This window comes from Odontesthes bonariensis, chromosome 4 (assembly GCF_027942865.1).
Source record: "Odontesthes bonariensis isolate fOdoBon6 chromosome 4, fOdoBon6.hap1, whole genome shotgun sequence".
Taxonomy (NCBI): domain Eukaryota; kingdom Metazoa; phylum Chordata; class Actinopteri; order Atheriniformes; family Atherinopsidae; genus Odontesthes; species Odontesthes bonariensis.
Genome location: NC_134509.1, coordinates 12767934 through 12795218, shown reverse-complemented (window position 1 = coordinate 12795218; position 27285 = coordinate 12767934). Strand labels below are relative to the sequence as shown.

Below are 27285 nucleotides of genomic sequence, written 5' to 3'. Positions count from 1 at the left end.
TCAGTAGGTGTCCACATCCCTGCTTCCTCACCTCAGCACCAATCAGCCACACACAGCGACAGGAGACACGGACTGAGCAGAGACCAGGCAGACACACAATACAGCCCCCGAATCAGGAGGAGAGGAAGCACCTAAACACCTCTGCGATTTCCCTCCTCTTTTTTTCTACGACATCTTTTGGCTTATTGGTGCACTTTTAAATCTTTTTCTAACGTGACGGGAAAGTCAGTAAAATGGTCCTTTTGTTTTGAGCGCTCTGAGCACACACACACACACGGTCGCCCTGTTCTCCTCAGGCAGCCTGTTTGTGCGTCTTCCCGCATCTTTGCATTTTATCCCCCCACCTATCGCTTCGCAGTAATGTGCCGTTTCATGGTCGCAGGCTGGTAGCATCTTGGGAGCTGTTCTCAACGGGAGCCTGGTAGGTGATTCTCTCTCTCTCTCCCCGTCTCCCCTCGCTCTGTATGTGTGAGTGCGTCCATCCATATTCTGGCGTCCAGTTGTGTTTTTTACCCCCCTTTTCTGTCCTGATTTGTGCTGCTGTCAGATTATTTTTTATGGGGTTTTACTTGCACTGTTGCTCTGCTGTCCTCTCTTCGGATTATCTATGCATGACCTTTGATCTGAATGTCTACCACATAACAGACTAAGTGTAATTAATGGCATCGTTGTGCAGCGGCGGCACAATGGTTCCTAATCGGACGTCGCTTTTTTTCCTCCCTCTTCTTTTTTTTTTTTTTACTTTTCTTTCTTCAGCCTCCTTTTCTCACTCTCAGCCTTTACTGTCTCCCTTCCTCCTCATCTCCCACCTCCCTCAATCTGTCTCCCTCCAGCTCCAAGTATTGAACATTTCTGTCTCTCTAAACTTTGTTTACAGGCTGAAAATCAATGTCCGTGACTTGATTGCCTTTGGGCTGCGTATTTCGCTCCAGGGGTGAATTGATTAAGTAATAATGACCCCGAGGAGGGCTGATCATTAAGCCAGGAAGGTTTTGTTTACGGGTGGCTGCTGGTTGTTTTGGATGCCACATCGACATTGAACCCTCAGGAAAGGATGGTTGTGAGCACTCTTGGTTTCACATTTGTTCTAAAGCAATAATGTTGCGATGTGTGGAGCAACTTCAATACGTCTGAGGCAGGAAAAAAAAAAAAAAAAGACACGATTGGCCACTGTCACAATATGAAGAATGTAGCCTGTAGTCAGAGTCATTTGAAAGTTTTAGGGTCCACAAGGCAGATATTTGCCTGCTTGGGCATGTTAAGGAGGAGATGCATTTCATTGTATGGAGGACTTGAATAATGCTACCCAGGAGGATCCTTCCAGCTCCATGTGTGCACATTTATAATTCACTCTTTTAAAACATGGATGTGATTTGAAATGCTTTAGTGTTGCAGCCGTGGACCGGCTTTGGCAATTAAGAGAGAAAGCCCAGAAAAAGGTAATGGAAGTAGGGAGCGATGTGTCTAATGGGCTTTTATCTGTGGAAACCAAATCCAGACAGACTGGTGGAGAGACAGAGAGAGGAAATGGAGCACCCCCACCCCCTACCCCCACAAACACACACACAGTCGTTGACACACAGGCGCACACACACACATCCAAGTCCTATCCTGAGGCAGCTGACACTGTGGTTGGTCTGGTCCATGATCTGGTTGTAAATTCACCAGTGGCTATCTCTGAGAGCTGTCACTGTAACATAGGCTGTGAATGAATACCAGGTGTTCTTAGGAGACAGAACAGAGTCTTGTTTACACGGACAGGCCACCTTTAACGGCCACTATTATGACAGATAGAATCACTAAATGGGAAGATACTAAGAATTTTCCTCCTCATATCCAAAAGCTGATCATTAATAAGTGCCAATCTCGCAGGAATGAGGTCAGTTGTTTTTGTGGCTGCTGCTGTCATAATCTGCCTTCTGGTGAGGCTTTCCTCTAACTTTTCAAAACATTGACATTTTGCAATGAATATTATTATTATGTATATTTTTTTTCTATTTGGATTAAATGTACATCTGCACATCAAGGTGCATTTATTCATTCTGTGAAGTCAATAATTGGATTTTCTTAAAAAAACATCAAAAATACTCTGACAAGGGATCTGAAGAAATGTTGAATGTGTGTTATTTTATTTTATTTTTTAAACATGCAAATTCCTTTTCCTATTACAGCAGTGCTGTGTTGGTCTGTCACATCTATCATACTGTCACATGATGATCAGTTCTGTTTTTCACATTTTCAGCTGTTACCCTCCCAGAAAAGTTGAAGTTGAAAAAGGAAAGCTGATCTGATAGCAAACCTTTTCCTCTTTTATAAGTAACTGTTGTTTTTTTTCTTCTTGTTTTTCTGCTTTTAGCACTGGAGACGAAAGACCAGGATGGTAACACATTGTTCGTAACCAGCTCCAGTTTGAAAAAGGCCGCTGTAACCTCACACTCTTCTCCTTAACGTTGACGACCTTTCCTCAGCCATGTCTAACATAAACAGTGCGCTTTGCATCGAAAATGGACCGACTGCAGATGTGTCACTCTTACAAAAGGATAATCTTCAGGATGTTGGATTAAGCCAGCTTTTGGATTATAACGCAGAAATGGAAAGGTACAGGTCTTTTGCGAACTTTTATAAAACCAATGGGGCATTTCCACAGACTGCTAAAATTGCCCGTATCACAACGCCCATTTTTCCTAGTGCCAGAATTGGTATGTCCCCTTGGAACTGTGATAACGCCATGCTCTGGGGAAGGAAATCAGCGGCAATAAACCCTAATAGGACCAGCATGCATAGAAATGACTCCCAGAGGCCAGGGAAGCCTGGCGTGCCGCCAGAGACGCTGCAAATGGCAAATAATAATTTCCTCTCTACCTTATCCCCCGAACACTGCAGACCTTTAGCAGCAGAATGCATGAACAAGCTGAAATGCGGCGCTGCTGAAGCAGAGATAATGAATCTCCCAGAACGCGTTGGAACTTTTTCCGCTATTCCGGCTTTAGGGGGCATCTCATTACCTCCCGGGGTCATCGTCATGACAGCCCTTCACTCCCCCGCAGCCTCAGCAGCCGTTACAGACAGTGCGTTTCAAATTGCCAATCTGGCAGACTGCCCACAGAATAATTCCTCAGCATCCAGTGGAAACCCAGCAAAGAAGAAAAGAAAAAGGTGTGGGGTGTGTGCACCCTGCAGGCGACTAATCAACTGTGGTGTCTGCAGCAGTTGTCGGAACCGCAAAACAGGCCACCAGATCTGCAAATTTAGGAAATGTGAGGAGCTGAAGAAGAAGCCAGGCTCATCGCTGGAGGTGAGTACCAGAGCTCCGCTTCCCCTTCTTTTGTTATTATCCCCTTGCACTCCAAAGCATTAACCTTTTCATCCAGTCACGTTCTAAGCCCTTGAAAATTGTTTCCATGCCCACCCATGCCTGAACATCCCCCCGGTTTCTCAAATCTGCCTACCCGCCTTGCCTAATTGGCAGTAATTAGGGGTGTTTGTGCGGAGCGCAAGCTGAGCTTGGCTCAGACACCCCTAATTGCTGCCAGTCAGGCTGGGGCTGGAACGCATCCGAACAACCCCGAGCTTGGCACTGCTCCAAGCAGGGCTGGGAAATGGTTTTCAGCAGAGAGCCATCTCTCTCTGCACCCGGTCATTTTAACCAATTATGGAAACCGTCTCTGGATGGGGAGAATCAATATCCCACAAAGCCTCAGCCTCTGACCGCCAAGAGATGGTGAGAGTGATGGCAGAGCTGCTGATGGCATTTCTCAAAACACCTCCCAAGTTTTGTGTGAAGAGAGCAGTTAAGCACACAGACTGATCCCTTCCCACAGATTGTGTATGAAGTGATTATGGATATACAGTAAGGGGGGAAATAAAGCCCTTTCACATTAACTTTTAAGAATCAGTATGAATCATGATGCATAGCAAGATGGGCACAGAGACAAAGAAAGTTTGCATCTCATTGGAAAGAGAAAAACATTAAGCACTGGGTTAGGTTACAAGTAGCAATAGGCTTCATTAAGACGCAACCAGATGGCACAATTGTTTTGAAAGGTTCATTTTAATTGAAATTTTTAACCGGTTGACATTTGGTTATCAAGGGCAAAGGCCAAATATGAATATTCAGCTGTAAAATACAGTGATCTTTACGAGCAGACCACCATGCACTTGCTCGTTGGCTAACATGAGCCTGTACAGGTTTGTTTCCAGCAAATGCAACCTGAGGCCCAGGTAATTTGCTCATTAATTAAGTGATTACACTGAGAGGAAAACTGGGTTAATTATCAAGTATTACCTAATCTACTTCTGGATATAATCCATGTCTGGATTCTTTTGCTCAGTACAAATTCAAGATTTCAGTTTGTTTGATTCTTGTTTGAATGCGTGTTCAAATTTATTTCTCAAGATATTCATTTACAGAGATATATGATCAATAACTTGTGTTTTTCTGAACTTTATTTGACTGTTCCAAACCCTTTGATGCAATAAAAATAATAATAGTAAATAATCCATTGACACTTTGAAATCAAACACAATCCCAAATGCTGAACTTGACATGTTTTATTGACTTTAGCCACTTAAACTTAGATAAGAATCAGTCATTACAAACATAAGTTGGCTACTGACCAAAATATAAAGCTTTACCTAAATTGCAGAAAAAAATAGATGTTTAAAAATGTATTTCTTATAATGTCATACTGTTTATGATTGAGTATTGGGAAAAAAAAGGCTATTTCAACAGGACAGTTCCCAACTGGCATGATTTCTGGTGGTTTGCTGTAGCTTAAACTGAGTTTTGGAACTAATTATATTCTCGACTTGTGGACTGTGTGGAAAAAGGTGCTATTTTGAAAATTGAATTTGATGGATTAGTGAGAGGTTAATGGTTTGGGACTGTAAGGAGATACTGCAGATGTGTCAATATCTACCAACAAGTGTCCCAAGCAGGTGTCCAGGAAGCTGGACTTGCATTCATAATCCCTGGGTAGACTCACTTTTGGAAAACATCCATTTGCAAAGAAGGTTGAAATTACCAAGGGTGTGAAGCCCCCCCCTCCCAAACAAATCCACGCTTGCTTTTAAAGCTTCTTTTCTGACTTCAGTAATTTATAGTATGGACTGCTTCTACAATAATTGTTATGTTGACTCTGCATCTATAATTATGGGGGCCCCTTCTGCTGCGGAAGTGTGCTAAAGTTTAAAGGAGTGCTTGAGGTGTGAAGTTCGTGCATCAGTTTTGAAAGTTTTCTCTTTTGTACATTAACGGGGAGTTAATGTATATAAGTTTTTGTCAATGCCTGAAGTGTGTCTTTTTCCATTTGTGTTGATGGTGCTAACTGTTGCTTAATCAGTGGGATTTAATTGAGAAGAGTAAGGAATAAGGTGCTGAAATAGGTCTAGAGGCAGAATTTACATCATATACGCAGATTCACATGTAAGCAATATTGCATATAGTTTCTCCCCTTTCTCACTCCTCCCAACAAAGATGTGCAAAAACACACAGTCACAAACAACTGCACACACCCAAACGTGAGCCGAGCGTACCTTTCGCCTTGGAGGAGATGATAAGCCACTGGCAGCCAGTTAGATTTGGCTGTCAGTGTTTTCCACATGGGAATCACCCTGAACTAATTATATCTTAAGCAGCGGTGGAAAATGCAAATCAGAATTTTACTCACACCCCTGAAATCGGAGAGCCAATTTAATCTAATACCCCCTTTAATTTAGCGCGCTAATGCAAGGCCCTAGAGAATTGCCCCGTGTCACCGCTGTGCTGTTGTGCAGCAGATTCGGCTCTGTCGCTGTGCTGCTCTCAGGCTCCAGGATGGATTAGTCTTGCAGAGAAATCTCATCTAACCTAACATTTCCTGAGCAGTTACCTTTGCATAGCTTGAGCTCAGATGGCTCAAAGGTCCTCGATTAACATTCAAATGCAATAGTCGAGTGAGAGTAAAGGTGTGTCTTCTCCTTTGTTTGCTTCATCTGTTTACCACAAATGAGCGTTTATCTCGGCAAAGAGGCTCACGTAAGGGGCTTAGAGAAAAAAAGATTTATAGAAATATGGTCTGTAAAGATACATTATGGTTGACAACTCGTGTTGTTAAAAATATGGAAACGACCAAAGATTCTGGCAAGCTGTTAAGACATTTATCATTTTCTAAAACATTTTTAGACTTTCCTTCTCACCAAAACGTTCCAATGTGGTGCTGTTTATTCAGATAAATGTGGCCTACAGTTATGTGCAAAGAATAGGCTATGCATCTTCTAGGGGTTAAGAGAGGAACTGCATGAGAAGGATAAAGATGGTTATAGATGGTAACGGCCACAATGTAAGAATAATGTTTTTTATGTTATTTAATGTTTTCTAACCCAGCCTAAGTAGTTTTGATCTCCAACCCCTACCATGTGATGTTATTTTTTTAAGCCAGCCTGGAAGTGACAAAAGTGTTGAAATGCTGATGAAATGTGTATTTGTTGAGATCTTACGTCACACAAAGGCTCATGGTTGAAACTGCAGCGCTTCGCTGCTCCAATCACCCCATCTCCTTCCACTGTATGAGGATGTTATGGCTTTTAAATGAAACACTTGTGAATGACGTCTGCTGTGATGTGGAATTGCTCATATGAGTTGTATCTCCCCTCTGTTGGTTGTAGGTGTGGTACTTTACAGGTCCTCGTTATGAGCTGTATTGAAGGTTATGATCAAATTACCTATACGACCATTTCAGTTGTTGGCTTTTGGAACTTTGGAATGATTTCAAGGAAGCAAAATCTACTTATACATCATCACAGGTTATGGTGTAGTTATGAGCGTGCTTTGTGAGCAAGTCATAAAATAGAAATGATATAAAATTAACAAATATATCATTCAGGAAATGTTGTTGTTGTTATTTGTATTTTCGTGTTTTCTTATCCAGTCTTACTTGGTAACAATTGTAAATGCAGCGTTCAGCGTCCAACTAGTGGCTCAGTGTTGGTGTTTTGTTCATGCAGATGTTATTTTGAACTAAATTCATTTAAGTAAAACTGTCATTGTGAAAAAGATTTCATAATTCATAGTTTGGCTCTTGAAGATGACCGAAACAAGAAAAGCAACATTACATACAATGGTAGTAAAAACTTCTTTGGTTGATGGTTGTAGGATTATTGGACTGACCCAGCAGTAAAATTTGGGGTATATATTTTTTTGTTTCCAGTTTTTCCATTGTCAGTTTTATGTTGGGTATTTCCATTAATTGATACAACAAAAACTAATTTCTGTGCTAAAATACTGACTGGCTGGACCAGTCCCTCATTCTAGCAAAAATGCAACCTCAGTTTTTAAAAATGATATATAGTACATATAGTTGTTCACACCGCAGGCAGAATTGAAGTTTTCCTCAAGAAGTTCTTTGTGAATGACTCTGGTGAAGACTTGACTTCAGGAATCTAATGCCTACAGACAGATGTCTAAAACAACATCCTCCTCTATTATACCGTTTGATATGAACATGACATTCTCATAATTTCAAGTGGCTGTTCACCGGGTTGAGTACCTTGATGGGAACAATTTGACTTGCACTTCTGTTTTTACAGCCTCAAAACTGTAAAGGCAAGGCACAATACTTGAAATAAGAACACCACTGAGGCTTCTGTTTGCATAACAGCATAAGACTGTACGGAAAGCATGAAAAGGGCAAAGCAAAATTAAGCTGAACAGATTCCTCTTTCAATTAACAAATGTCAAAGGGTAGCATCAAGTCATGTGTAGGAAATCAGCATCCCAGCGTTGGGGGTGCGGGGTTCTTTCTCCCTGTCTCTCTTGGGCCTTTGTACGGAGTTGATATGACTACATGAAATGGTTGAGATGAAAAGGTGGCATGGCTGTCGAGAAACCTTTGCTATAGTGATAACAGACAAGGCCCAAAACGAAGAGAAAGAAGCAGGACCTTGAGGAAAATAGGCTGGAGTCAGTCCCCCTAATGAGAGTGGGGGAGCCAAAAAAGCAACGGCAGCCAGGTCTAATTTGTTTTAGGTGTGCTTAGAATAGATAAGGACAAATCTGTGGCCTTCACCCGCTCCCCCCAACCTTTGCCTCCCTGGAGATAACACTGAGTGCTCCCAGTCAATCTCCACGGGCTGAGGAGAGGGGGTAAAGAATAAATAAAAAAAAGGAAAAGCCTGAGGGACATGCTGCCTTTAGATCTGCAGATCTCTAACTTGCTGGATTTATTCAAGCTTAAAAACTGCAGATTAATTTGATGGCAGAGAGGGGAGAGTGGAAAAAAAATAGAAAGAAAGGAAAATGAGGGTGTACGCTGATGCTCATCTCAACCTAAAGGGCAACGGTAAGCTCCTGTCAAGACAATGGGATTTTGCCATCTGAACCACAATGCAGGCCGCTTAATTATACACATCTTCCCTGCAAGCTAACCTCAGCTCCTTAAGAGCCTTGCCCCTCTTAGTCACTGTCATGCCCTTTTTCCCCTACACTGGTTGTGCCATGTGGATTTTCTGTCAGCTTCCATTTGCACTGAGTAGCTGTCCTCCTTAGGTCGTCGCTGTGTTCGGGAAGGCACAGCTGCACGCCACTGTTAAAGAATTCATTGTCTTTGCCACCACCGCTACCAATTATGGCCAAAGCGTAATTGGAGGCGTCTGGACGATGCCCTTACATTATGTGGTCTGTCGCCTCCTCTGCTCCTGTTTGATTTAACAGCCGTGGTTCAGCGGTAAAAGAGAACTCATTGTCATTGTCTTCATTATTGTGCAAGGAGGGGTAAAGAGAAAGACAGGCACGGGGGTACAAAGCAGCACCGTGGAAGGTGGACAGCGTGAAAGAGCAGGTGCGGCAGGACGTTAATGTGTGGCACTTTAAATTTTAAACAGATGAGAATGAATTATTGATGCTGACTCGGGCTGGGAAGTTAAAAGGTATCCCGTCATTACTGAGAGCCTCTGTATGAAAAAGTGTGAGAGAAAAATCTCTGGTAATTGCATCAGGGGATCACTTTGAGAGCAGAGTTTTGTAATAAGGTGTTAATACAGTATGATGATGAATTCTTGACTTACATTGCTTTCTGCACTTATTTTAACTTTTTGCCTTTATTCACTATATAGAGCCATTTGAAAACGACCGACTGAACCGAGGAAGCCAGAAATGTTCTTGACGTGATATTGTTCAGTTCCAATGAGATTTTATTAAAAATCTGAAAGAGACATATATGTTGGAGGCATCGGCTTTATTCAGTCCTATAGTCATTCTATTATTTTTCTACAGTACTAACCACAGATACAAATAATCTCCAACATTCTTCTACCAAAGAGCCTAGTGTCATTTCGACTTCATTACATATTGTGGGAAGTATTTTACACCAAACTACAATCTTTTACTATCTTTAAGAGCTTCGTTGTGGGGGAGCATATGGTTTAAAAGGTACTAATAATAACAATAAAAATAAAAATGTCTCATTCAAGACTCACAAGATACTGGAACAGGGCTGTCCAAGATGAAACAAGCATTGGTCTCCCACTGGAGGTAAATTTGGGTGTTCCTCGCCAACATCCAAATGCACAGCTGTTTGCTGGATTACATTCATAACTGCTGCTGGTCTCCCTCCTCAGCTGTCTGCCATGTTGCTATGTAGCCCAGAGAGGACAAATCAAATTCTTGCAGGTCCTCCACCTTATTTGATTTTGCCCTGTTTTCTGCAGCTATATTTTGGGGTTGACGGGGGGTATGAGCTGTTAGCCATTTTCAGTGTGAAAAAGCAGATGTGACTACATCCTACATGCTGGATCAATTAAGTTAAATCTTGTTATTTCAGTAATTTAAGTCTATTAAACAACTGTGCTTAAGAACTGTATAATGTATAAATTTGTTCAAAAGTCTATGCAAAGGCCTTCACTAGTCCATTGACGTGCCCTCTGCAAATATAACCATGAGTTTTAAGATTTGCAGTCTCGGTAAAAAAAGGTTCAAAAGTTGATTGAGGCATTTGTTGCGTCAGGGTTTAGTTTTTAGAGGACCTAAATGGCAGAGGCAAGCAAAAACAGAAGAAGAAATTGCTGCTGAGACAGGATATTCAACAAAATCCAAACATAAATCCAAGCCAAATTAGAATAAATCTGGAAAAACAGGATTCAGACTAGCAGATTAGTCAACTGATGAAACACTGGTATGGAGCAATTACGCAAGAAAACAAGTGGAAAAGGTACGAGGAAGGAAGAAAGTAAACCTAACAAAGCTGCAAAGCGATGCAAAGATTCAAATTAAAACAATAAGTGAACTATATTTTAGAACATCTCACAAGAAAACCCACAAATCAAAAGACAAAGTCCAGAGAAAAGATATAAACAAACCCAAAACCACAAACCACGATGGAGCAAACTCGAGGAAACAGTATAAGAAAGAAACATTGGCCTTAAAAAAACTAACTCTGCTTTAAATATTGTTGACAGGACAGTACACAGTGTGTCGATAGACATATTTTTCCTTGTGTATCCAAGCCATACCTTCACAGTATGTGCAGCTAGCACATCTTCAGCACCTCTGGGGCTCAGTCTCTGTCTGCTCAGGACACATTAAAGTGCAGCATTGAGATGTACATCACCTTCCTTTTGATCCAGCGCACAATTGCTGTTGTTACAGATAATTTAGCTCTCAGGAAATTACCTCGAAAACACATTCTTCCAATTATGTTTACACCTGATAGTCAGTCTACGACCTGTACAAACAGCATTACTAAATATAATAGAGCATACTGGTACAGTAAGTACTGTGTGAGATGGACAACTGAGAAACAGGTCAAATACACTTAAGTGTAAAGTTTTTTGTATCAGAAGTTCATGTAAGTTTAGCACAACTGCACATGTGTGAAGCATATCAGGAAGACAGAAGAACTCCAGCCACAAACATAAGAGAATACAAGTTTATAAAGTTTAGTACAAAAAGATTTTTGTTTCCAGTCATACAACACTAATGGTAATAACCTTACTCTGTATGCATCCCTCTATTGTGTCACTGACACTTTTGTGTGTTAGGTCTATTGTCAGCAAAAAGTGGAGCATCATCTTGAATATTTGTTTTCAGCGAATCTGCGTGAACTGCTCTCAAACTGCCCTGCAAAACAAAAACTTCTTTATGAGACAAAGGAACATTTATACATTGTTGTTGCTTTTGGCAGCCCAGTCTCACCAGAAAACATGCAATAGTGTTTATCCATTGACCAACATCAAGTGGCACAATCCCTGTTTGTAAACTACGGCAAGCATCCTTAGGCTGTTGTTCTTTCTGGGAGCATTTATGAGACATGACTGGAATAATGTTTGATGAATATTAAAACATATTTGTCGTAACATGTACTGTAGATTTTCTCACTCTGGAGCCATGCGTTTTTTAACATATAAACCTAGCAACGTACATTAATTCTAACCCTAACCATTTACTTTTAAGTCCTAATCCTAAACATTTTTGAGTAAAAGTGCTTTAGAAAAGTAAGAAATCATGAGGGGAAGAAGGATAGTAGTTGGCGACGACTGTGGAAAACACTGTTCAGTCTCGCAATCACTTGCATGAAGGCCCATGGATTAGCACCTTCTTTCACCCCCCTTTATTGTCTTTGACAGGATTTGTGGCCACTTGAAAACTGGAAATGGAAAAAACGAGATGACCTAGTAACACATACAAATAAAAGAGCTGGATGTCTGTAAGGAAAAGGAAGTGATTTCACCATTTAATGTAAGGCTGCAACATTTTGCATCGTAGACCAAAGTTTCGTACATATTCAAATTCTGCAATTAGATCGCCCGTAATGACACATTCTTCTTTCATCTGTTGATAATTTAGGAGACAACTTGAATACAACAACGCAATTGACCAAACTGCTCTAATGTGGTACAGAAAATTTCCTCAAAAATAAAAACCATCGTGAGTTAGAAAAAGACTCTGTCTGACCTATTCAAAATAAAACATGGTATTTCAATTCATGTATAGCTTTGCCCCATCTAAGTTGCATGAATATGATCTATGAAGGAAACATAAGCAAGTGTTTCTTTATACTATTTTGCTACTATTTAATTTTTCTAAAACAGGTTGATAAATAAATATATATATATACATATACATTTTTTCAGCTTCTGAAGCAGGATATGTTACATAAAGCTCGATAACCAGTCCCACCGTAGGGTCACAAATTAAACATCAGCCTCTGTAAACAAAAAGAATAAAAACCTCAAGCAGAATCAGAATATACACAAAGATTTCAGATTAGATTTTAGTTATGTAAGTAATGGAAATTTCCATTACTTTATTTAGAAGAGATGGGAGAAAATTGAATTAAGCGCAGTCTTTTCAGCCTCATTGTTTCTGGCCAAGCTGCAGTTGGATAGACACAATAAAAGGTTTATGTCTATAAGTTGAAAGGCAGCAGATGACAGTTGGCTTTGTGTCATTCATCCAAGAAATAGTGATGCGAAAGTGAATTTGTGAATGACAACTTGAGATGAGAGAAATCGGTCAGCGTGGTTGAAGCACCTCCGTTTCTGCAAGTCAAATGCTCGCATGCTGCCACCCCCTCTATTGTGGCTCTGCTTTCAGATATATGAATATTTCATGGAGAGCATCTGACACCATGCCCAGAAAGATATTTCAAGGTTTTTTTTCCCTCTCAAAAACCCTTGGTTAAGAGAGTGTCACAGATGTGTTAAGTCAGCCTGTGGTCCTCAGGCAAAGGAATGGATTCATAATTCACCAGTTGATGACATCAGGTGGATTTTTTTACTCTTGAGCACACAGCTCCTTTGTCCCCCTTAACTGATAAACAATTAAGCTTTTCCCAGTTTGGTCTCATTTCTTTTAAAAACCTGTTTGGGGCATTATGTTTGAGGAGAGAAATCAATTAAATCTTCTCATAGTGAAAGCTGTGTTTTGAGAAAAATGGATCAGTTTGATCAGTGTGGAGTTGGAATGTTAAAGCAGGGGGGGGGTATCCTAAATGCTGCTTTAATATTATCTTAGACACTTATGATATAGTCTTGTTTTCATCGTTGTTCCCATTAAAGCCTACGTCTTCCTGGTACTGCTTCAGATTTTAACGAGACTTTTACTCGCTTTATTCTATCTTGAAAAGAGATATCCCTGTGCACGCTGTGAAACGTGATCTCCCAGTATGATACATGTCTCAGCTGAATCGATTAGAGCCATTTTAAAGCTTTTTTTTTTTTTTTTTTTCAAAAATCGTACTTTATGACTCCTTCAGCTCAAATTAAGCGAGGGGCTACACAGAGAACAGTGCGATGAGTACTCCCAAATCTCAACTGGGCTTCATGCAGACTTGCTCATTGAACATGTTTAATGGTCAATTTAACTCCAATGAGAAGGGAAGCTTAAGACCGAGAAGGAAATAGAAAATAAATGGCCTGCAAGAAGGAAACAAACATTTTGTCAGCAAAGTCAATGCATGCTCATCTACAAACAGTGGTACATGTCCAGTTTAGCGAAATAATGGTGTTTTCTGTTGTATCAAGATAAGAAGTCCTCAAGTAGTAAAAACATCCAGTCCAGTTCACAAATGATCACATACTGAACATAAGTCTTAAATGCTTTCAGAATTCATCAATTTAATCAATAATGGGATTACAAAGTTAAAGAAGCTACTAATACTGAAACATTTTTCAATATTCTTATACAAGAGAGTCTAATTTTTCATCTCATATACAGTAAATGCTGTTGTATGGTATGGCCATCTGCTTGATATGTTTGGTATGGTAGATATGGAGGATGTGGGATGGCTTTTAATTTAGCACATGATCATATGTCCGGAATAATGTGACAGATTATGTTATTAAATGAACAAATAACAGAGCCGTCCAAACTTTCCTCCTCTGTAGTTTTGCCTACAATAATAAGCTCCAGCAGCGACTGGTTTTCCCACTGCATCTGGTCCAAATGTATGAGAAAGCTGTTTAAAAGCATTCGAAATGCAGCTTCAGGGCTCCGACTCTATAAATTACAGTTGTTTTGTTTGGATATGGATTTGTATGGCAAAATAAGGACATCTCGTTGTGAAGGAAACTAACTCTCAGGACTTAAAGAATTTTGGATTGTGTGCAGCTTCTCGTCTCACACAGTGGTGATGGTGGGGATGTTGTCCTCACATGAAGGAAAAGTGAAAGTTTTTCTCAAGCTGATTACAGCGGCATTTTTTAAATTAAAGGTTAAATTAAACCTTCACTAAGAGCCCAGACAGAATTTTTTAAAACACTGACAGTTCAATAAGCTTCAAGAAAAGTTATATTTTCAGCTGCTTCCATCCATCAGCAGTTTGCCGCACACAACCACAGTAACTGTAACAGTATGGGGACTTCTGTATTGCACTGTCCAATCTTGTACAAATGGCAAATATCACAAGTGCACCATGGATCTCTTCTTCTCTGTCATGGGAGCATCTTAATGAAGCCACAAGGAACATTAAGTAACATTAGTCTAAATGACTGAATGTCTTTTTCAGATTCATGAAGCTATTAGTGTTATATATCTCATGCTTGAAAGGGGCAAGTTTTTCTCTCACACACTCGTCCACTTCTTTTTCAGCAGTTTGCGCTCAGCTTAACATGCCGGACGGTTACATCGACAGCCCTCCTCATGAGGCATGGACAGCAGCAGCACATTTAAGATACAGACACTGAAAAAGGATTATTATCATGTGAATCAATCTTGTCACACTCCAAGCTATCTGTTTGAGTCCGAAGCGCAAGTTGTACCAGTCAGCGCCCTGCATTGGTAGTTACAGGTGGGTTTTACGTGTGACAGTAGTAATCAAGGAGCTCTTTTTATCATCAAAAAGTGTGGACAATTTGGTGAGGACTTTCTCCACAGTCGTGGTTTACACAAGCACATCATACAGGGAGACTTTTGGCTGGAGATGCCAGCTGGAAAGGCGAGTGAGGTGGTGCTGTGAAACAGCTGTCTAGAATGTGGAGGAGACAGCATGTCGTCCTGTTTTCTTTACAACATGTTGAGAATAGCAGATGAGGCTCATTAATGTGTGTATATGAGTTCCGCATTTATCTGTACGTATCCGCAATAGCGAAAGCAGCAGACAGGAGAAAACCACCAGTGTGTACACAGCCACTCACACAGCTGCAGCCAATGCTCCGGTATATTTTCTGACATGTCGTACATTGTCCCATCCACTAATGTTCTAGAGATTTTATTTGGGAGATGGGTGAAAGACCACCTTAAGAAGTCGTGAACATTTGCGTTCTCACATGCTACCTCTGAGGAACATCTGTAGAACATTTCAGGACTCCAGGGCCTGTGTAAAAACAGAGTGCGACATCATGGAGATGTGGACAAACGTGTCTATTCAAAGTTTTCTTTTAAGTTTATGTTGCCATGGCTGGCAGTGATATACAGGTGCTTCATTTGATCATCCGATTAAGAATTTAGTGAAAATGCCTGCTGTTTTCTAATCAGTTTCTGTTGGAAAAACCTCCCAATAAGGCATGACAGGTTAACAGGACTAAAACCAGTTATGTTATTGACACGGTAGAATAAGTGATTTCAGTGAAATTCGAAAGACACATTCTAGGGGACATGTTAGACTTACAATACCTTGTTAAAATGGGATGTATCGTGGGACCTTTAATTAAATTTACGACTAAAGATCCAGATTTTCCCAACCAGCGATTCATCTTTGGTACCTTTGAAATCACCTGGAATGTTTTGTTTCAGTCCAGTAGTCCATGAAAAGCAAGCATTCCAACTATGAGTTACCGTTTGGCATCTTTACTTGGCTCATCAATGTCCAGTCTCTAAAACCTCAGTTACTTCTTGTTGGTTAAAATCATATTTTGAAATTAGGAGCTCTATCAAGTTATGTCTAAGTGATCACACCAGCGGATAGACAAAGTTTTACCGATTAAAATTGGCTTGTGTATATTCACAAAGCTTTCCCTGAATTTTAAAAACAGATTAGTTGGACTCTCAGTTTCCTTTCGTGGAATTAAACATTCAGTGTCAGCTGTGTGTATTTTCTAATCCTAACCCAAATATTATGCTGATTTACTGTAAATATGCAGGGCTTTGTGTATGGACCCTCTAAATTTAAGAGCTCCCACACAGATGCTGAGAAATCTGCTCAAAACGAGAGGGCCGGCTCCTGCTTTGCATTTCAATTTAACATTTCAGAGAACTGGCAGCATGTTTCCCTGCTTAGCCCACCCTTGGTTACACCCACATGGCTGCCCGTTGTGCTAGCTGATGTCTTTTACCGTTCAAGGGGCTGCAACTTGGCTGAGAAATGTGGGATTTCCATACCAGATCCCTCAGGTATCTACACGCTCAAATGAATGTCCCGCTTTGACCCCCCTCCTCCATCCTCCCCCTGCTCCCATCGATAAGAGAGCTGCTCTCCTCCCTTCTCACACTGCCCTGTTTTCCTGTCTTGGAGCTCTATTGGTCTTACCTCTGCATCTTTGTTTTCCTGAAGTCTCACTACCAACTGAAACCATCTGCACTGCCTGCCATACAGGAGAATTATCTTAGTAGCGGCCTTTGTTAATAACTGCTTCACTTGGGCAAGGGTACTAAGGTGAAGCTTAGTGAAATGGAGGCCAGCACTGTTGTACTAAGCAGCAGGTAGGTGATCCTGGATACTAACGGCAGCCTCTCATCCACTGGTGATGTCTCAGTTTCTTCCCACAAGTGTCAGATCAGACTCCGTCTGTGTGGGCGGGGATTTTTTGTAAATGATAAATGGAAGCAGCACGGCATCTTAAGTGCTATTTCAACTCCCTATTTAACCTTGATATCTCTCACACTACACAGGTGTATTGTGTGAATTTATTTTTTGGTAGTTGTAAGGTGAGCTAGTTCAAAATACACAGATAGTATTAGTATTTAACTCTCAAATTCAGTCAGTAAAAGCTTCACAACTCTGAGGCCAAATTGAACAACCGTGGGTTCTGGGAATAAGACACATTTGAGAGAACTCTGAAGTGATTTCATCAGGCCAGAGAAAAAAAATGGAAATAAATTCACTCAATTCAGTTGAAACAGAAATAAGTATTAGAGAAAATAACTGACCCATTGCAATGAGTTAGAGATTTTAATACAATTACCAACTGGAGAGCAGGAGAGATTTTACCACTTCTAAAAATTCTTGATTTTTCCTCACTTTTTCAATTTTTTTTACAAGAAATGCAGGGGTATAGGGTATGGGGTCAAACTTCACCATGTGACACCAGTAGCACAAAAACATAGACTTAAAGGTCTTACAGCTTGTGCTTTTGCTGTTTGTTTTTTTTTTGGGGGGGGGGTTTGGACTATAGTTCTGATTACTTCGACACAATTTCACAAACATAACATTACATTTTCATTTTCAAAAAGAAAAGTTTGCACATACTCAACCGTCTTTTGACAAGAGTGATACGAAATATAGTATATCCCCAGTTATCTCTGCCAAAAACAGGTACACATAGAAAAGCTGCTCATAGTATGTTCAATTACCATGTTTTTGTTTAACTCGGAAGTACACAAAAATGGTGGAAAGGGGTCAGGATATGTTTTTTTTCCTTAACACTAGAGACTGGAGCATGCATACTGCCTCTCATGGGCTTTAGCATTTACTCTTAGGTTCCGCAGAAGGTGTTGAATTAAGAGGAATATTAGCAAAGCATCTTCTTCTGTTAAGGCCAGAGAGAGAGAGATTGAGATTTTGTTTAAATATTGAAAGTTAAACACATCCCATCTGTTGTTTTGCTGCTTACTGACAGGAGCAGATTTTGAGGGAAAACAAATTGAATATGTTGAGAGTGAATGTTTTATAAATATGGTTTTAACATTTTGCGTCTGCACTGAACAGTGGGCACCTAAAAGTTAAAGAAAAAAATCCAGATTCCATCAGCAATATGACCAACAGGTCAAGTCTCTCGAGAAATGAGTTGCATATCAGTGTAATTCATTGTGCACATGGTGGAATTCTCATGTGCTATACAGAGGAATTTAGTTAGAGTGACAAAAAAAGTCTCCTTGCAGATTATAAGTGATCCTGTGTGTTTTATATTATCTATCAATACTAATACAACAAAAAGGCATACCTCTGCAATTACTGATTTTGATAAACTCAATACTAAACATCCATGACACAACTAAAGAAAAAGAAGAGTTTAAAGGAGCTTATTTTACATGCCACTGCCTATTGAGTCCCTTTCTTTATGTTACATCCAGCCATTCATAACGACAGGATACATATAAAGAAATATTAAAGGAAATGTCAAATAAATCAAAATATCATGCAAACTGAATTTGAGAATGTCTGTTTACAGTTTACATTGTTTACTACGTTCTCATTTGCGAATTATCCTACCGATGTCTTGTGGAGACTTCTGTGTCTTTACTCAAGGCTAGCTAATGTCAAAAGATTTCAAATGTATCTAAAGGTTTAAACATCGTGTCACATGTATCCGAAGTTCAGCGATGCATTGTGATCTCTGGCTTGCACATCCGTGACATCACTGACTCAGCAGGTGTTTGACTGTTGGCAGCTGATGAAAAATATCTGTGTGCCATCAGTGACTGAGGTTTATCAGCCTTTTTCTTTCTTTTCTATTCTTTTTTCTGCACAAGATTAAATGTGAGTTTTGTCTTTTTGGCTAAATGTCTATTTCCGTCATGAATTGCTCATAAAAAGACATATTGCTCTGTGGTCTCAGGAATACTGGGCCCATTCCATTTCACTGTCCACTTAATGGCTCCCTGATTGTTTGATCACAAAAAGGGAACTTTTTTTTCTCTGTGAAGCCACAGAAGCTTGGCCCGTCTCACTGCAAATCCACTCCTACAGAAGACGAGTGAAATATACGTCCTGCAGGAATACTGCACTGTAATTACATTCTCCCATTAGCATACGGAGGCTTGGAGTCGCAGCTCACTCAGCCTCCAGCAGCACTTTGCCATATGGTCTGTCTGTGCATCTCAGGCGATATTTGGCAAGACTCTTACAAAAGGTCAAATATCAAGTCAGAGGACTGTGCCAGAATTGCATCTATGCTAATTGCTCTCTCTTCCTCTGCTTCCTCATCCATCTCTTTCTCCTCTGCTTCTCTTCTCCTCTCCCTCCCTCTCCTCCCTCTCCTCCTCTGCCGCTGAAGTAAGCAATCTGTTTTTGGATGTTTCTGAGATGGAGATGGATTTGGTTTTCCTTCACTGCCCCTCAGTCTGATCTCCCCCCTGCGACCATCCTGCCTGTCCCAGGCACATCAGCTCTTAAGCACGCCATCATACCCACCACCCGCCATCCATACATGCCTAGTCAGCAGAAAACTTCAAAATTCCTCATTACTCACAAACATCCGCAATACACTTAGCTTGATTTGCTTGAATGGATGACTACTGCAAGGCTGGACTTTAGCACTGAAGTGTTATCAGCAAACTGGTGGGCATGGGTTCTTTGTCACAATGGATTTGCGCCACAAGTATGTACAAGTGAAATCAAAATATATGTGCTTTTTTGAAGAAAAATTAGTGGAAAGAAGCAGATTATGGTTTTTTGAATGAATTTGTTGACATGTTGGAATAAGTGAGCAGCATGAATAATCTGCGTTGATGATGAAAAATAGCATGTGAACATCTGTTTGAATTGATGGTTCAGTTCTAATCTGGGACAGCTGACCAAAACACAATGACAATGTTCAGGTTGGCGGTATAGGTCGTTTGCGTTGTCCAAACTAGAGCCGTAACCATATCAGATTTTAAATGCACATTTACTGTGACCTAAGGAACTCATTTAACAGGAACGATATTGTTGCCGTTGCTATTGAAAACAATTCAGTAAGGATCTGTTTTGTTATTATTCTGCACACAAAAGAAGTGGAAGAAGGAGGTAGAGAGAAAGTCTGTAAACTGTATGAAAACGTACAAAAACACTGACGGATAGATGAAAGACAACTGCATAAACTGACGATCCTCAAGGCCTAACATCATCTATGTAACTTAAAACTAAATCACTCAGGATATTATCAGATGGGTTTTGAAAACATGGTATCAACATCTCATATGTCATTAAGCACCTCTTGGTCGGAGGCACAGCCAGCAGAATGTATAAAACTGCAATGAAGACTTACTGTAACAATATGAAACAGAGAGCTGTATGCTTTTCTTGGTCTGTTTCACAACGTTTGCTCAGAAATGTGCACATATCGAAGTAAAGTTTAACAATGCAATTTCTTTGATTTTCTAAAGAAAGCAGAAAAGAGTGATTATGCAGTGGTTGCCGTGACAATGCCCTGTAATGCAGTAACGATTGGGATTCAACAATGCTTTATCTGTTTTGTGTATATAAGGTGCAAAGCACAGATTATGAATTTGTCACAATATCATTATAGTCCCTACCTGTTTCCAAAAAAAGTACAATGTAATTTATTTGTAGTTTTTTGTTTGTGTCATGGTTCATGGCACTGTGTAGATGCTTGGATGAGTATGTGATGGCGGCCTTGGAAAAGAACCTTTCTAAATGACATTGGATTGCAAGAATACTGGTTACAGCTTCAAGATGAGATTTCAGCCCCCACCCACTAACATGGATTGCTCTGCCAGTGATGGATTGCCATACCTGCCACATTTGAGCTTGGCAACGCCCCAATATTTCTGTGGAATAAAGTGACAGGCAATATATAACACATCATTTAGGGCTGACTGCATCCTGAGGCCCCCACCATCACCACTGGAGATCGGCCTTAATGTTTGACTGGCTATCAAAGTCCTCCTTCTTGATTCTGATCAAAATAAGTATTTCCTATCTCTTCCTGCTGTAGTTTGCCTGCTTCAGGACCAAGTTGAAAACATTAAAATCACATCATCATTTTATATTAAACTGATCACAAAGAGAACTTTTAGTACAGATAGCTAAGAGGTGCCAAAACAGTTTGGTAATTCATATTCATTTTGCTTGCAACCTCTCAGAATCACACTGTAGAAACTGTGGTAAAAACAAACAAACAAGTGACCTAGTTCCTGGTCTGTAGCTTAATTAACAAAGGGCATTTTCAGTGCAACAAATGTGTGGGCTGCATGTGTCTTATAACGAGCGTTTGGAGACACATTGACATACTCCCATAGGCTGCTATTCCACCTGCTTTGTGTCCCTGTCTCTCCCTGTCCTTCCTACCCTTCCTTAATCCTTTCTATCCATTCCATCTATTCTCTGATTGTAATTATTTATTTATGTTTACCAAAACACATCTTTTTCCAGGATACTTTCTCATACGTAGCATTCTTTTTATTCTCAGTATTCTAGACAGTTCCTAGAGAGAAAAAGGGAGGGGGAGATTGGGAGTTTGTAGCTCCTCTGTAATTAAGGTGAATTAAAAGTTTCATGATGTTGTGCATGCCTGTGTGCGCGGGCCTGGTGATTCTGGTGGGAGGAGAAGGAGGGGAGGCAAAGGGCCTCTGTGACAAGGCTGGTTGGAGCAGAGAGCTGAGGGTTAGTGCCAGACATGTCTCAAGAGAAACCGGGGCACATTTGCAATCACCCTGAGTTCAAAAGGGTAATTTATTCACAGTCTGTGGTTAAAGTAGGGCTGCTCAGAATGCCAGTGGGATTGTGCTTAGAAGCAGAGCAGCAGAGACACATTATTTTCATTTTTTTTCCTCTGCTGCTATTTTCTCTCCTTTTTTCTTCTCACTTTTTCCCTCATCGCCCTTTTCATCTCCCGTTGTTGTTTCTGTGAGCCCTGTGTGGCGTCTTTTAACACACGGCAGCGAGCATATTTCACTTTTACACTCATCCCCATTGACGTCCGGGCGCTGATTGAATTTTGAAGCGCTGCGGCGTCTGCCATTATCATCCTCATCGTCTTGAGTGGTTTATCTTTGGACCCTGCTCAGTGTGACGCCAAGGCTGTGGGGAATTGGAGGGGCAGGGCAGCAGTGGGATGGGGGTTGGTCTTTTCATGCATCTTTATAATTTGCATGGAAACGATAGGTTGGATTTGGCTTAACCTGTATCTTTAAGATTGTGGTTGGAAGTTCAAGTTGACCATGCATGTATATAGTCCTGCAGAAGCCTTTAGCCTTTAGAAGTGCTTTAGCTTTGATTATGATTCACCCTCTTGCTCATGCTGACGCTGTCTTTCTATCACCTCCTCTCAATCAGCTGACAACATGGCTCAACAGTAACTGCACCTGCCAGGTTCAGTTAGAATCACAGGGTGCCTTGGCAGCCCCGAGACCTCACACTGCTTCACCAGAATCAGCAGAGAATTTTTCCACCACATGTCAGTTTTACTATGCTGTTATCACTGAAAGAGACAGGCAGACATAGAATACCCTGCCTACTGTGGCCATGTGTTGGGGTTAATTTGAGGTCTAGCAAAATTCTTCCTCCTCCTTCAGTCAGCTCAGTACTTTGCTGTGTGCACTCATTGCCTGTGCAGGAAATATTTCTTTCCCTTTGTGTGTCGTTGCTATGTATGGTTGTTATGTATGCTCTGCTGCGGTGGCACTGGCGTTAACTTGAGGCTAAGCCGCTGCTACATATTCTTGATTTGAGGTAAAACCTTGGCATTGCTCCCTTGTCCCTGGTGTAATACTGTCAGCCTTTGCCCTCTCCCTACTCTTTCTGTATCGCCCTCTTTTTCTCTTTGTTTCTCTGCTGTTGTGTCTCTCCCCCGCACTCCTCCTGCCAGCTGATGGAGTGATTCTGAAAGCGCATGCAGGTGGGGGAATAGAAAACACAGAGCTGGTGCTAATTGAGCCTTCTTTGTGCCTGGTCACTGCTGTGTGCCGAGGTAAAAGGGCCCGGGAGTGAATCCAAGCAGCACTCAAGAGCCCCACTGGATCGATAACGTGGGAACTTAACAAAACAGAGACATGCCGAGTGCCTCGATCAGGGTCATAATTTCTCTGGTGAGCCGCACTTCCACCAGGGACTGATCAATGTGAGAATATGTATCAAGATAAACATTCTCAACTCTACTTTATCTCCTGTTTGCTCCAGCTCACTGAACATTATATTGTAGACAGAAAAAGCCCTGTTTAAGACCGAGAGGGTTTGAATGCTCTATACCCATGTGCAACCAACATTAGACGTACACAAATGCCTTCTTATTTGTGTCTTATTAGAAAAGGTTATTTAGCTGTTGTACCGTAGCAGACATGTTGAGATTTTCCACAGTAAATTTTTGTCATATTTTTATAATGTCTTGTAGCACCTCCACGTAACCCTACGTAACTATTTTCTTTTGCGTTTTCGTACCACATTTGTTTCTCAATATCACTGGAAATATGAAGTACATAGTTCTTGTTATCAAGGACAATTTATTGTCAATTTGATTACTTTTAATGGTTATGTTAATAGAATGAACATAGACATTTAAGTATGAAAGTGACTGGTGGAAATAAGTGGTTGACAATGCTGCCCACCCTCTACGTAACACAGTGTTGAAACAACAGTATGTTTGGTTAGAGGCTTCTTCAACTCCGCTGCAACAGCAAAGCAGCAGCTATAACCATACACAATGACAGCTTTATGATTTTTAAAAAAAGATACTGCAACATTATAATCATTTGGAATAAAGTAAGTATTTTTGCATTTTCATTTCATTTAAAGAAAGAATAACTTGCTCTATGCACTGCTCTACATATTTATTAAAAGCTTGCGCTAAACCTTTTTGTAATCAGCTGCAACATAAGTTAAACTTATTGCATCACTTCAAACACTAAATTTGACATCACACATTTGTTTCATGTCCCTTGGTTATCCTTTCTATTTTTTTTTTTTTTTTTTTAAACTAGAAAATACAAGCAAAAGGCACATGATATATTCATAAGTAAATATATTCATAATGACCAAAACTGTATAAGAAAACGATAATGGAGATACGGTGACATAACAATCAGTTCACTGCTATTAGGCACAAAAAGAAAGAAAAAGACAACATTAGATGTGTCAGAGCATCTTGACATTTTAAAACATGATAGTGTTTCATTTCATCCATGGTTTTAAATTGGTGATGACGGTATCCTGCTGCTCTGGACTCCTCCAATACTCACTTGGAAGGATAATGGTAATTGCTTAATGTGGTGTGAAAATATGGTAAATGGTTCTTACAGACACAGAAAGAACGTATGCATCCAAAATAGGTGTGAGGATGAGCCTGAGTCTGTGTATGTACAGCTGACAGTTTAAAGCTGTGTTTTGGAAGAATATCTTAAAGCCAAAGCGACTGCACTGTGCACAGGGAGCAAACATCTGGGATTTCTAAGCTTGCAAGAAGTGCAACTTGGGGTCCAGAATGATTTGCTGTATTTAGCTTGAGGCAATCACTTTGACAAGCACATGTGAATGATAACATCAAATGATATGTTTGCAGACTGTTCCATCCATTCATGTCATATTTATTCAAGTGAACAGTTTGTTTGTTTGCAAGTTTTTCCATCTCAAAAGTCTCACCAGTCTGTTTGATAATGGATTCATGGGTGGCATCCAGTGGCCAAAAGTACATTTAATGGCACTTTTACAGAGAGTATTTTAACACATTGTAACTATGCCCACACAACTTTACAAATTTCCAGTTTGTCACCTGTGAATTGGATGTGAGGTGGTACAACCATCTGTAAAAATGTGCTTTTGAATAAAAAATAATAATAAAAAAAATGCTACGTTATACGTGACAGTTATAACTCTTACTTGACAAATATTGTACAACATGTACAGCACATCATTTCTGATAATGCAGAGCAACATGTTTGTTTTTTTAAATGACTGCAAGTGACAATTGGAATGAATGCAGATTCTTTTAGTTATATAAAAAAAGATCAATCAGATTGTTTCAGCATTATGTATTTCAATTAAATAGCATTTAGTCTCATAATTACAGAAGCTTGGAAGCAGTTTTTGTATTCAATTCAAGTTTATTGTCAATTCTGCATATGTACCAGACAAGGATTGAAATTACGTTACTCTCCTACCAAGGCTGTAGCTAAAAAGAGACATTTATACAAACACTAAGAACATCTAAGCTAAATAAATAAAATATCCAAAATAAGGCACTAAAATAAGAAAAGACATACATAAGACAATATGGACACCAAACACTTAAAACAATATGGACAGTGCGTTCCTCTCATGGAGGAATAAGGAGGTAGTATATAGAGGTTATAACGGTTAGACAATATTGCAATAATACCAGTATAAAATATGCTAAAATTAACTATATAACTGTATTGTCACAGCAAGAGTTGATGTAAACTAATAATAGTAACGTACTTTCCTGCTCAATTCTTGCAAAAAATACAATGCAAAGTGTCCAACATGAATGCATATATGTAATCATAGCATTAAAAGAATAAAAACATGTGAAACAGAAATGAAAACTATAAGATACCATTTCATAAAAAGCAGTTATGTACTTTGATGTGTAAACAATGTTTATGTGTGGTCAATAACCTGTGCAAGTTTGAGGAATCTTTCTGGCGCTAAAACACTCATTAGCATGACTTTAAAGAGCCGCCAATGACACTTGGTATTAAAATGTCAAATTGCCCTCCACTCAGCCTAAAGTGATTTTAGTTGTGATTATGCACCATTTCCCCTCTGTCAACAGCCACAAAAAAAAAGAGAAAAAAATGCTAATTGTTCATGGGCATTGGTGGGAGACTCCAGTATTTCATGTCTCTGACTTCTAAATGAGTTTCGGATCGCGGAGGCTGTCACTGGCATAGAGGTTTTGGGTAGAAGGTGGAGGAGTGGCTGCTGGAGCAGGCTCAAATTGAAATGATGCACTGTTCCCCCTCACTGCGGCTCAAGCTCACAGTAATTAAATGCCTCATTGTTGCTTCTTGGGAATTTGTATTGAATATTTCATCCAGCGTAATGATTATTTGGGTGTGGGTGGGACGTGGATGTAATCACCTTGGCTGGCTCTTTAATGAAATACGTGGTTTGGTAGTTGTACTTTACAGCAGTTTTAAGTGCCCCTCTTGATTTTTATTTTACAAAATTCCATGTATATACGTATATATATATATATATATATATATTCCTTGAGAGAATAAAAAAACATGATGTTGACTTCAAAACTTGAAAACTAAAACACGCTCTTCATATTTTTGTTTCCCCACAGAGGACGCCGGTCAACAACGGCGAGGCTTTTCGGTGGTTCTTTTAGAGGGGCAAGCCATGACCGCTCCATCCAGCATTAGGAGGGCAGGTGGGACTGTTGACTCTCTGCCAGGAGCACTTCATGGGCTCACAGAACCTAACGTGCCCAACACATTTGGAGAGGACGAGCAAAGAAAATGTGGACAGACAAAAATATAAAGAGAAACATAATGGTGTTGTTTTAACTCTGTAATTTACTTTTCTGTGTAATTATTGTACCTTTTGACAGTATCATTATGTATATTTTTGGTGTCTATGAATGTGTTTTCAGTGTTGTGGCTGTAGGTTTGCAGCCATTCCTATGTAAAGGACTCAAACAGACAATCATACAATCACACTGAATCCGTCAAACAAAAGAGGCCACAAGGATTGATGATTTAACAAACACAACACGTCACTCTGAAGCAATAATCTATTCTGTTGATTATTCTTCAACTTGTTGTTTCTGTTCAATTCAGTTATATTCTAGTTTTGTCTCTTAGTTCATCTAAAAGCTACAGGCTAATGTCAAGACCGCTGCTGGCAGTGTGATGCGTCTCATTGAAGGATGGCAGCACTGTGACACGGTTGTTGATGTGTTTCCTCATTTGACTGGACTCACTACAGAACAGGGCACATTGTCTTGTTTGGTGAGCTGCGCTTCTTTAAACTTTAATTGGGCTTCATTTGATTGTGTCAGCAGCAGATGTTTATATGCTGTCTGGAGCTCACAGACTCACAGATGATCCAAGTACACGTTTTTAACAAAACTGCATTAGTCACTATACCTTATCTTTTCTTTCTTTCTTTCTTTCTTTCTTTCTTTCTTTCTTTCTTTCTTTCTTTCTTTCTTTCTTTCTTTCTTTCTTTCTTTCTTTCTCTCTGTTCATTGGATCACTAAAGATTGTCAAAAAGGCAGGGAGACATCAGACTAAAGAATTGTATGCTATGGGGAAAAAACTAAAATTTAGTGTTGAAGACGTATTTGACAAGTCAGATGTTGTTCTGAGGCTAAATGATAAATGAACAGCAGTTCTTTCTCCTGCCAAGAAACATTAATACATTCCAAAAACAAAATTATTCAATAAGTTACTCATTGTCTTAAACCCTATTGTTGCATGTGTAAATGTGTTTTGGTTTTAAAGATTACTAAGAATTTGTATATTGTTGT

The 27285-nt window shown here is 40.0% G+C and overlaps 1 protein-coding gene across 1 annotated transcript; it reads left to right on the top strand.

The window, feature by feature from the left end:
* On the top strand, positions 1-27285 carry cxxc4 (CXXC finger 4). Its single transcript, XM_075464415.1, has 3 exons — positions 1-421; positions 2357-3295; positions 26098-27285. The coding sequence occupies exons 2-3, from the start codon at positions 2471-2473 to the stop codon at positions 26140-26142; spliced, it is 870 nt and encodes a 289-aa protein (XP_075320530.1). The 5' UTR covers positions 1-421; positions 2357-2470; the 3' UTR covers positions 26143-27285.